Below are 11,587 nucleotides of genomic sequence, written 5' to 3' on the forward strand. Positions count from 1 at the left end.
TCGGGTAAAAAGCAAATGATTTCCTGGCATAACAACAGCCGAATAGTGCACGGACTAGCTATACCAAGAACTTACTTGTTTTCTGTATGAAATTAAAATTTAACTAGCACCCAGGAATTTTTATTTGCTAAATCGGGCAGACCCGCCGGGGGACACATTCTCCCTGTGTAGAGACGAACCCCATCGCCTCCCTTAATGCCTTTTTTCTCTTTTGTATTGTGGCAAAACTCACATAACCTCAACTGAGCATTTTCATAGCCGCGGGGGGGGGGGGCAGTTTCAGCACTTTCTGACAGCCGGCAGGCGACGCCCCGCCCACTTCTTGCCCGTCTCTTAGCAACGCCGAGCCGCCCCACCCCGGCGGTCACGTGGTGCCGCCGCGTTTCCTCCGCGCGGTCCCGCCGGGCGTGCGCATGTGCAGGGGCGTCCGCGCGAGCGTCGCTTCCGCGCGCCCCCGCAACGTCGCCGTGCGCGCTCCCCGCCGGGCCTGGCTCCAGTGCCGCGGCAGCGGGCGGCGAGGTCGGAGACATGGCGGCCGCGGCGGTGTTCCTGGCGGGGCTGGCGCTGCTGGGCGCGCCGGGCGGCTCCGGGGCGGGTAAGGAGCGGGGCGCGGCGGCGGGTGTCGAGTGTGGGGGGGCTGAGGGGGCCCCGGAACGCGGGGGAGGGAGACGAGGTGGTGTGTGCGGGGACCTTGGGCGCCCGGGGAGGACGAGCGGGTGGGGGCGAAGGGGCGACTTGGAGGAGACGGGGTGGGGGCGAGGTGGTGTGTGGGGGTGAGGGGCGCCGGGGGCCCGCGGCAGGGACGGTGTCTGGGCTGAGAGGGCACCCGGAATGCTGGGCCGGCGGCGCCTGAGGCCGCGGACGACCCGCGCGGCCCCCGCGGTGGTGCGTGCGAGCGCAGCGCGACCCTGGGGGGCCGGGGCGGTGGGGGCGGTCGGCGGGTTCTGGCCAGGGCGGTACTGGACATGAAGCCCTGAGTTCTGGGAACCTGGGTCGGCTGGTCTGATGGTTGAAGGAAGCCCCCTCCCCCCCCTCCAGGGGAAGGGAGGCTGGTCTCGTGTCTGTCGGTCCCTTTTGGCCTTTGGTCCCTTTTGGTCCCAGGGGCCTGAGCTGATTTTCCAGACGGCGCTACTCTAGGACACCCTTTGGATTTGGTGGCAGGGTTTTTCCTCCCCTACCTGCCCTCCCCCGCCTTGTAGGGCAAGGGGTGCAGTGAGAGATCCCAGACTCACGGACTCCCCACCATCCTGCCTGACGTCCCCGCCCTGGGCGCTCATTGTGAAAGTGGGGCGCTGCCCCAAGTGCACGTGAGTGACCTCAGGACCTGAAGGGGATTGATTGCCATTCTTCCTTGGATTTGGGTCTGCAGTCTGGTTATGCACCTCCCTTTTGGTGTTCCCCAAACACTTAAGCCCGTGTAGGAGCTCAGCATATTCCCTCAGTTTTGCTGCCGCGGACATCAGGGCACAGAATGAAATGGTATATTCTACCCGCCTCATTTTACCGAGGTGGAAACTGAGGCCTGGGGCAGGGGGGTGATCCGAGGCCCTCTTACCAGTTCAGAGCAGGAACTGGGGGGAGTATGGGAAAGGTGGGTTGTACAATTCAAATAGCCTCCCATGTTCAGAGCTCTTTATGCAAGTGGACTGCAGCTTGGGGGGTTTAGAGAGTTCTCTCAATTCAGGGGTTTAGAGAATACTCATGGATTAAGGTGTGTTATTCTAAGAGAAAGCAGCATAGCTGTGTTTGTTGTTTGGGTTTTGGGTCTTTTTTGCCTGCTAAAGGGACATTTCTGGGTTAAAGATTTATAGTGATCAGCATATGGGGGACAAAGTGCAGAGCAGAAGAGCTGGGGTCTCTTCTGGGAAGGCGAGAGTGCATTTCTAAGCAGGAAGCAGATGGTTGTCCTGTAGGGCCCCTGTTACTCCTAACCCACTTGAAGACCTTAGTCAGTCTGTCCTCTCCTCATTATAATCAAAACAGCCTGAGCTGTTGACTGCCCGCCCGCCTGCCCGCACAGGTCTCTGCAAAGGCTCAGATAGGAGCCCAAGGGCAAGGTGAATGCAGATGATATGCTGCTGCTCGCCCCCAACCCTGTCCCCTCCACCCTGTTTCATCACAGCTCTAGTTGGAAGCCTGGCCTGGGAGGCTGTGCTTGCACACTGACTCCTCCAGCAGGCTTTGCTCACTCGGCCTGCCTGCCCTGTAGTGTGTGTGCGCCGATCTCCTTTTCCACTTTTTACAGCTCCACCTTCCACTGGTGGACCTTGGAGGGATGTCAAAGTCTGGGTCACTCTCCTTTCTCTGCTTGGGAGGAGAGGATTAGTGACTGTGTTAGACTCTCCTGGCTGTGTCAACTCCCAGAACTTGCTTCAGGGGACTCTGTCAGAGTGGGTTTCCCTGGCAAGGCCTCATGCCCTGGGGGACCTGGAGAGGGCGTGCACTGTCGGACACAGGTTGGCCAGCTGGGGCAAGTGGACTGATGAGTTGGGCTCTTTGTGCCTCAGGTGGCAGGAGCCAGAGCCACCTCCTGGTGAGACGGAGGGAGCGTGGAAAGGTAGTACCCACGGCAGCTGGTGTCCTGGTGAGCTCTCCTCTCTGAACCCCAGAGGGCAGGGTGCCTACGGACTCATCCTGAGAGCTCCTGCCTGGCCCTGTGCCCTAGCTGCTGAGTGGGCGTGGGAGGAGGGTGGCTGTTTTTAGATAAAGGTGACTTTACATGGTTAGGGTTTCCACTTTCTGAGGTGTCGCAGCTGAGCACTGTGCTCCCAGTGTGCTTCAACTTGAATCTCCTGGGCACTGATTTGGCCAGGGGTTGCCAGAGGGCAGTGCTTTTCAACCTTTTTCTATCATTGTCCCCTAAGGAGACTTCTGGGACATTTTCCTTAATCGCCCTATCCCTGAGACGTTTGTAGTTCACACTCAATACATCCTTGATAGCATCAGGTCTTTGCTGTAACACTAGAGAGGGCCACAACCATTGTAGGATCTAAGACACACATCCCCGCCACTGGGAGAATGTCGCACGTGCCGCATCGTGGTGTCAGGTCACATAAGGGTCCCCGGTGTCTGGAAGCCTGGGAATAGACTGACCGGTGGCCCGGGTGGCCCAGCTTGTCCCCAACTGCATTGGGCCCTCATTCGGGTCACTGGCCTCTTCAGGAGGGCAGACTGCCTGCTTTGGTCCCTCTGAGACTGAGCCATCAGTGTCTCCCCACTTCTGTGTTCTTCAGCAACCTGGCACCACTGCACCCAGCTCTGCTTGTAGCTACTGGTTATAGCATGTTGGGCATTATTGACTCTTGGGAAATAATGGCTTATGACGGCAGTCCTCCCTAAAAATGACTCTGCCACAAAAGGTTTCAGCCCAGCACCTGAGCTTTTAGCCTCACCCCTGCCTGGCCTTGTCCTGTGATTGCCTCCAGGCCACAAGCCCAGGGGTCCTAGGCCACAGACTGCCTGGCCGCAAAGCAGACGGCCTAAAGGATCCCAGGCCTGGGCTCTGCAGCCTAGTCTTCAGCTTCTGAGCCATGTGCACGTAAGCTGTGTGTGCACCTTGTGTCTGCGTGTGTGTGTGTGTTTGTGTGTGTAATGCCACACGTGAGCACACACCTGGAGGCTAGCTAGTGTCAGAGCAGCACAGAGGACTGCCTTGTGCTTTCTGTTTGGCATGCTGTTTGTCTGGAGTTTCTCAGACATTGTATCCTCAAAGCCAGAGCCAGCAGGTGGCCAGAGGCGAGACTGGTCAAGAGTCCTGTCTCCGCACAGAGAAGGCAGCAGGGGGAGCCTGGCCTGTGCTGTCGGTGGTGGACAGGTAGTGGGCAGGGGCCCAGCCACTGACTCTGAGACTATGTGCCAGTCACTCTGGAGAAGGCCTTGCTGTTACTTTTCCGATGAAGATGACCTGCTGCCCTTTGGGTTTTGAAGATTAATTATCGTATCGACTCGTTGCCTCCCCTGGTGGCCCGTGGGAGCCTGGGGGCCCTGCTCACTGTGCGCGCTGGACTTTGCATCTTACGGGCTTGGTGGTACTTCCTGTGTCCTTGGGGGTTCTTCTGCGCTGGTCACTTCGCCGCCCGTGGAACCCGTTTACACTGGTGCTGAGCTGCAGGTGGGACCGCCACCTCGGTCATTCCACCCACTTTCCCGTGTTTGACTACGTGTTGTCAGTTTGCTGTCAAAGTCACTGTATCACCCGGTGAGGAGGCAGGGGTCTGGGCAGCGTGGGCATCAGAAATTTGCTTCCTGGGCCTCCCTGGTGGCGCAGGTGGTTGAGCACAGTGCTGTGAAGCTGTCCGCAGCCTCTGCAGTGCCAGTTCGATCCCCGCTGGCTGCGGAGCAACCCACATGGTGCGGCCGAGCTCTCCTGTCTCGCCTGCTGCTCCCCTCAGCAGCGTATTTTGGTCAGCCTGCCTGTTCTGCTCCCCGCTCTGGCTCTGGTGATTCCTCTCACCCTCCCGTGCATCTGCCCTGTACCCTGGTTCTTGTATAAATAAATAAATCTTTAAAAAAAAAGAAAAAGAAAAAAAGAAATTTGCTTCCTAGCTGCCAGCCTTTCTGTGCTCCCCTTCTGGTGTGGTAACTTCTTTACTTAGCTGAAATTATTCAAACACAGCCCTTGTTCTGCTTTCCACCTCATTTTATATTGTAGGCTTTTCATTGAAAACTAAAAGGAAAGAACCTCATGTCAACATTTCTGGACTTGTTTTCTTTGCCTAAATCCTGTGGCCTGGCCTAGAAGGGATTCTTCTGGGGCAGGGACTTAGTAACCCAGCAGACCAGCAATCTCTGGCCAAGAACTGGCCTGCTTAGACCACCACACTCCCCAGGGCGCTGGGGGCATCCCTGCGGGCAGCTCCGGGGAGCCCCAGGACCCAGGTGGTGTGGTGGAAGTGTTCCACAATACTGTTCCCAGCCTTGGAACGGGACTCATGTGCACAAGGGTGCACAGGGGTGAGTCAGCCCCTGGTGTGGCTGGACAGGGGCTCTTGAATTTTGTCTGCCATGTGTCAGCTCCCCAAATGCCCAGGGGGCCTGGGGTTTATTACCTTGGTCCCTGGAGAGAAGCCCTCTAGCTCAGCCCTTCTCTCCACTCTCGCCAGCCTTGAGTAAGCTGCTCACCTGGTTCTCAGTGATTTTCCCCTTTCAGTTACCAAAGGGAATGTTATACACTAGTGGAGAGGCTTGTTCTAGTTGGAAACTGCAAAGAAGCCGACTGGGCCTCCCCTGGTGGCGCAGCGGTTGAGCATTGGGCTGCGAAGCTGCCCGCAGCCTCTGCAGCGCTGGTTTGATCCCCGCCCCCGCCAGGGGTCCCACATGGCACGCAGACCTCTCCTGTTGCGCCAGCTGCTCCCCTCAGCAGTGTGTTTCATCAGTCTGCCTGCTCTGCTCCCCGCTCTGGCTCTGGTGAATCCTCTCACCCTCCCGCGCTTCTGACTGTACCCAGTGCTTGTGTAAATAAATAAATAAAATCTTTAAAAAAAAAAAAAAAAAAGGCCGACTGTGCCAGCTCAGTGGCAGTCGCCCTCTGTGTGCCATCTGTACGGTGGCTGGGAGTCCCAGCCCACCCTTGCTACCCTGCCTGGAGGCGGCGCTAGCGGAGGAGAGACTGCACGGCCTCAGCGAGGGCATGGCGTCCGCAGCGGTAGGCTCGGTTCTTAAAGGAACTTCGGGTCTGCCGGGCCTGGTCTGTCTATGTGTCTGGACCCTTGTGCCGGCACTTGCGCTGCAGCCCGCCGAGAGCTCCCTGGTCAAGCCTGCATTGAGCGCTAGTTGTGCAGTGCTGGCCCGTGAGGCCCAGGCCCCCCTCTCTGCCAGGTCTCCTTCCAAAGAGTGGCTGCCATGCTGGCCCTGACATGGGGCTCGGGTCTTCTCCGGGAGACCCCGGACTAGGGTGTGGAGGCCCTGGCCCCACCGGGTTTGCTGTGGAGACAGTGGGCAGGTGGCTTGGGGTCTCGGGTTGGCTCCCCTTCCATGGCCCCTTGCCTAATGGCGTGTTTGGCCTTCAGAGAGCAGGATCTGGACGTCTATAGATGATGCTGGTGCCAAAATACGCCTCACCTGCGGCATGAATGACAGCGCTGTGGACATCACCGGCCACCGCTGGATGAAGGGGGGCAAGGTGCTGAGAGAGGACGGGCTGCCGGACCTGAGGACGAACTATGAGTGAGTGCCGGGGAGGGGGGTCCCACCTCTTGCACCACCACCCAGGGCCCCCTGAGACTTTGCGCTGGTCCTGGCAGGAGTCTCAATTGGCTGGATCGCTCCTAGGCCCCCAGCTTGCTCTGAGGTGCTGTGGTCTTTGGTCAGTAAGAAGAAAGGAAGGTCGTCATGACTTACTGCGGACAGCGCACCTCTGCCCAGCCCCTCGGCCGTGAGAAACCGGGGGGAGTGTTGGGGCGGCTGCCAGGTGTCAGGGCGGCTTCCAGGATCTTTTCATCCTCCCTGCGGGGCATCTGGGGAGAGCCCGGCCTGGAGTCTGGGGAGAGCCCAGCCTGGGGTCGCCGTGCCCTGGCTCATAAAAGTTCCGGGTACTTGGCCCCGCTCTGAAGCCTTGTCTTCACTGAGGCCGAGCTGCTGGGAGCACAGTGTCCCATTGTTCAGGCTTTGAGGGTAGCAGGACACAGAGGTTCATTAATGTGGGTGCCAATTCAGTGAGGTGGGGCCGGAGAGCAGGGAGTCTGTGCCCTTCGCCCTGACAACCTGCTGACCACCACCCAGCCTTGCTCTGGCCGAGGAAGGGGCATCTGTTACAGGGTCTGGGCACCCTTGTGCTTGCAGGGTGGATGCGGCCGAGCGCTCGGGCGAGTACTCCTGCATCTTCCTCCCAGAGCATGCGGGCAGGGCCAGCATCCAGGTGCGAGGTGAGTGCGCAGGGCCCCGGGGTTCATGGGGGGTGTGTGTGGGGGCGGTGTGGTGGAGATGCCCACCGCAGAGGGAGGGGCTCTGGGGCTCAGGCTTGCTCCATTTCCCCTCAGGACCCCCCATAGTCAAGGCTAAGAAGTCATCCGAGAATGCCGACGAGGGGGATAAGGTGGTGCTGGTCTGCTCGTCGGACGCCCAACCCCCGATCCTCACCTGGACGTGGCACAAGATGAACGAGTCGGGAGACCAGGTGAAGCCATGCCAGCCGCGGCAGTGGGCAGGGTGGAGCGTGCCTCAGCCCACTCCCCCTAAACGCCCCTCCTCCCCAGGTCATCACCAACACCTCGCGGAGCGACAAGTACATTGTGGTCTCCTCTGACAAGGAGACGAAGCTGCAAATCCTGAACCTGGACGTGGACGAGGACGCCGGCAAGTACTCCTGCAGCGCCAGCAACGCGGAGGGCGAGGGCAAGGCCGTCGTCACCCTGCGCGTGCGCAGACACCTGGCTGCCCTCTGGCCCTTCCTGGGCATTGTGGCCGAGGTGCTCGTGCTGGTCACCATCATCTTCATCTATGAGAAGCGGCGGAAGCCTGATGAGGTCCTGGACGGTGAGCCGACCCCATGTGCCCTCTGCCTTCTGTTTGAGGGGGTCCCCAAGGACCCGAGCCACCCACTGGCCGGGAGTGGGGAATAGGGAGAGCTATGGGGGGGTAGGGTCTGAGTCCTGACTGGGCACCCGCTGCCTTCCACACTGGGGGCACATCCCCACAAGCCTCACCTCCCTTCTCTCCTTCCTCATTTGGCTGCAAGCAGGTATCCTGCAGGGTAAGTGGCCCCTTTGGATGCCAGGCTGTCTGCCTGCCCTTGACTTTGTGCATGACCAACTCGCTTAGCCTGAGCTGCCGGGGCTGGGGTGCCTGCCTGCTGCAGGTGGGAGCAAGGAGGCACACGTAGAATTGCCAGATGCCCCGAGGGCTGTGACCCATAACTCATCCTAGAGGTGGGGCTGCCCCCACATTACAGTTGGGGGAACGGCAGGAGAGAGGCTGCCTGGTGAGGGGCGGCCTCCAGGGGCCGCAGGCAGTGACCGCTTCTCCTCTCTTACATGTGACTGCGTGGCTGACAGACGACGACCCGGGTTCTGCACCACTGTGAGTCTCAGCCTGGCCGGCGGCCTGGGCGGGTGGGAGGCCCTGGGAGGGCTTGGCAGCTTCTGGGCTCTGGCGAGAGTGCATGAGTCTAATGCCGCCGTGAGCCTCAGTGCACGCGGGTGTCTTCCTTCACGGTGGTGGTGGGCACGAACTCAGCCTGGGCAGGCGGGGAGGGAGGAAGCTGTTGTTTTCCCCTGCGCCCCAAATGAGTCCCCTGAGTCTTCCCCCCACCCCCCGTGTCCCCAGGAAGAGCAGTGGGCCCCATGTGAACGACAAAGACCAGAATGTTCGCCAGAGGAATGCCACCTGAGCAAGGTTAAGTGTTGGTGAACGAGCGGGGAGGGGGAGGGGATGGGGGGTCCTACTGTGGGTGGGGCTGGGGTCTGAGAGTGCCCCTCCTCCCCTGCAGGTGTGGCAGGAGGAGTCTGCGCCCCAGGAGCCCAGTGTTTCCCCATCTGCACAGTTCCCAGCCCTCTCCTCATAAAGGATATCCACCCAGAGAAAGCAAACCGTGTTGTGGATTCAAATCACATGTTTTCTGTCCTCTCTTAAAAGCCAAACTAGGGTTTTCTACATCCAGGAAATCTGTTCCTTAGGGGCTGTGTTTTTAAACATTTCATGAGCGCTCTAGGGGAGGGTTCCCTGGGCTTCCAGTCTCCACACACACTGCGCCTGCCCAGCCCGTTTTCCCAACTGCCCCTGTCACCTCAGTCTCCCCACCTCACTGCCCCTGGCATTTAGCCTCCAAGTCCATTTGTTCCTGTCCATCGGTGTGTCTGCCGCGCGGGGTCAGAGTGTGACAGCGGGCAGACTGGCCTTTGCCCAGCCGCCCCCGCCCTTTGCCAGTCACAGGCCAAGCATGTCCTGCCTTTCTGGAGCCAGTGCTCTTGAGTAACATCAGGTCTGTGTTGCAACTTGAGGCACACTACAGAGGGCACCCGCAGGGCGCCCCCCTCGTCGCCCCTGCTGACCCCACACCTGGAGGTCCGGGCAACTGCAGAAACCCCCTTCCCAGTGAGGCCTGCTGCCTGGCTGCTCCTCCTCTACAGCACCCGTCCCCCGCGCCCCCAATAAAGAATGACCCACCTCTTTCTCCATTCCTGTCTCCACTCCTGTCTCTGCTTGGCCTGGGTCTTAAGTACCCAGAGAGCTTTAGTTTTTAGGGTACAGTTGGTGGGCGAGTGCTCCTTTGGCTGTGATGTCTAGGTTAGGGGGTGTGAGTGCCAGGATCTGCTGAGGCCTGGAGTGGGGTGGGCTGAACAGCCAAGCAGGGAGCTCTGTTCCCAGCAAAAAGGGTAAAGGGAGGGGGTGATAAAACACCTCAGTGGTGGGGGCTGAGATGCCCCGGAGGACTGGGCCCCTCTGGCAGGGCTGATCCCTGGTGGATCACCGCTGCTGGTTTCCTTTGGAGCCTGTTTGCAGCATTTTCAGAGGGGGTCTGAGCAGCCTTTTTGCAGCCCTACCCCTGCCCCAGCAAGGCACTGGCCACCCACCCACCGCTGCTGGGTTTTTCTGAGAACCAATCAGGTTCACAAGACAACAGTTGGGCCCAGCCCTTCCCCCTGGCTGCCACCAGAGGGTGCCGTGAACACACCATGGATGGCAGGGAGGCAGGTCTGTGGCGCCCCTTTACGAAGGGGCAGAAGTGTCTCCCGGGGCCACATCTACTGGAACATCAACCTCCCTGAGCCCTGGGACTGTAGGTCCAGCAGGAAAGGGATCCAGGGCGGTGATGAGCCTGCTGCCTCACTGGGGAGAGTGTCGGGGTGTCCCTGGCACAGGGCTTGTCCCCCTCCTGGCCACAGGGTCCTGCTGCTGACAGGGTACATGTGGGCATTTGGTGTGTGTGTGCCCATCCTGCTTCCTGATGCATCCCCAGGTTCTGGAGGGAACAGTGAGGCTCAGGGCGTCAGCCGACTGCCTCCCTCTGTCCAGACAGCAGGCGGCTCAGGCAGCTCCCGGGGGTCGCCGGGTTTCCTGGAGTAGATGGAGACAGTGATATGTGAACAGGTGAGACACCCGTGCTCTCCCCGGAGTGCACCACACATACGTGCACATACGGTCTCAACATGCAGGAATGTAAACCTGATGGGCAGAAACAGCCCCCAGGGGGCAGCTTTGTTGGCATTCCTCTAGCACAGCGCCATCGTCCCGGCACAGGTGCGGCCTGTGCCACTCCAGGGTGTCCTTGGGCTCAGCCTGTGGGAGACTGGCATTTCCCCGGGGGAGGGGGAAGTCCTAGCCATCGAGTCCCAAGGCTAAATGGGGCCTCTGGTGAACGCTCGGAGGGTCCGCGTCTCCAGTCCCACCTCGCAAGGGGAGAGGCTGTGGCTCCAAGGAAGAGACGAGGAGACCTTCCTGGGTGTTTGGGGAAAATCCTACCCGTTCTCAGGGCATCCCTTCCCTGGCACACCACCCCCTGCCCTGATGCCCCACGAGGACATGGACTGCGGTGGAGACCTCAGGGCACAGCCTCATCCCCTCACCTCAGGTGTCATGACTGTTACTACAAGTCCCCCCACTTCTCAGTGGGGGATTCCCAATGTCCCAGAGAACTTGGGGTCCCCAGAGCGTGGAGCTCTGAGGAAATGGGCCAGAGATGCAGCGTCAGACTCTGACCTCCCTGCTCGCACCAGGGTGTCCAGGCCACGGGAGCAAGCGCTCTGCTGGTAAAGGAACCCCGGGAATCTTGGGTCAGCGAAGCAGAGGCCGAGGCCTGGGGGTGGGCGTGGGGTGGGCCCTGCTCTGGTCACTCCCACTCACATTTACCCTGGGGCTCTACCCCGAGGGAGTTTGTACTTGCTGCTCAGACCTGGGCCGTGACACCCCTGTTCCCTAGGCCAGTGGTAACGGGGGGGGGGGGGGGGCAGCCTCGCCATGTGAATGTTCAGACACTCCTTGAGATTGGTCCGCACCTGCCAGGGCCCTGCCTGCTTTTGTCTTCCCGATATGAAATTATTTTTCACTCCGGAGAGTTCCCAAAGGTGTGGGCATCAGGGCCCCACTTGGCCCTGCCAGCAGCGGGAAACGCGGACTGCAAGAGCTTGAGGACCCAGGCTCACGTGGGCTCCGGGGGGTGTCGGGCGGAGAGGCGAGGCTGGGCAGAGGACCTGAAGGAGTTTGGCTTGTTGAAGGCTCGCTTTCGAGGAGGTCTGTGCGCGCAGAGCTCAGGGGCGGTGGTGAGGAGTCGGGGGGCTGCCTGGATGGTGGGAGGGGCTGTGGTTTCCTGCCAAAGGCAGTGGGACTCGAGCAGTCCTGGGCAGTAGTGTGACGGGTGTGCACCTGTCTTTGCCGTCCAGTCCCCCTGCCACGTCTGGGTGCCTGCACACTTAAATAGCCTTTGCACCCCTTCTTCCCCACAAGTGCGGCGCTGCGGGGCCTTTGCTCAGACAGCCCCGCCACGTGGCCCAGCACCTTCCCCACCTCCATTCTGGCTCTTCCATAGCCCTTGCCACCTCCCAGTGGGTCATGTAACATCTATCAAATGCCACCAGTGTAGGGGGGACCCCGTAGGTTCCTCTGTGTCTCCAGCCTCTGCTCCTGTGCTCGGGTTTGCTGGGCTGCTGAGTGG

The 11,587-nt window shown here is 60.1% G+C and overlaps 1 protein-coding gene across 1 annotated transcript; it reads left to right on the forward strand.

Annotated features, from left to right (window-relative positions):
• Positions 1-528: 528 nt before the first annotated feature.
• On the forward strand, positions 529-9,113 carry BSG (basigin (Ok blood group); the record flags this gene model as incomplete). Its single annotated transcript, XM_084248606.1, has 8 exons — positions 529-595; positions 6,009-6,165; positions 6,781-6,863; positions 6,978-7,114; positions 7,194-7,473; positions 7,992-8,016; positions 8,263-8,331; positions 8,426-9,113. 7 exons carry the CDS (start codon positions 529-531, stop codon positions 8,324-8,326), a joined length of 813 nt encoding a protein of 270 aa, XP_084104732.1. The 3' UTR covers positions 8,327-8,331; positions 8,426-9,113.
• Between the last annotated feature and the right edge of the window lie 2,474 nt (positions 9,114-11,587).

This window comes from Talpa europaea (assembly GCF_964194135.1).
Source record: "Talpa europaea genome assembly, chromosome: 12".
In the NCBI taxonomy this organism is placed as follows: domain Eukaryota; kingdom Metazoa; phylum Chordata; class Mammalia; order Eulipotyphla; family Talpidae; genus Talpa; species Talpa europaea.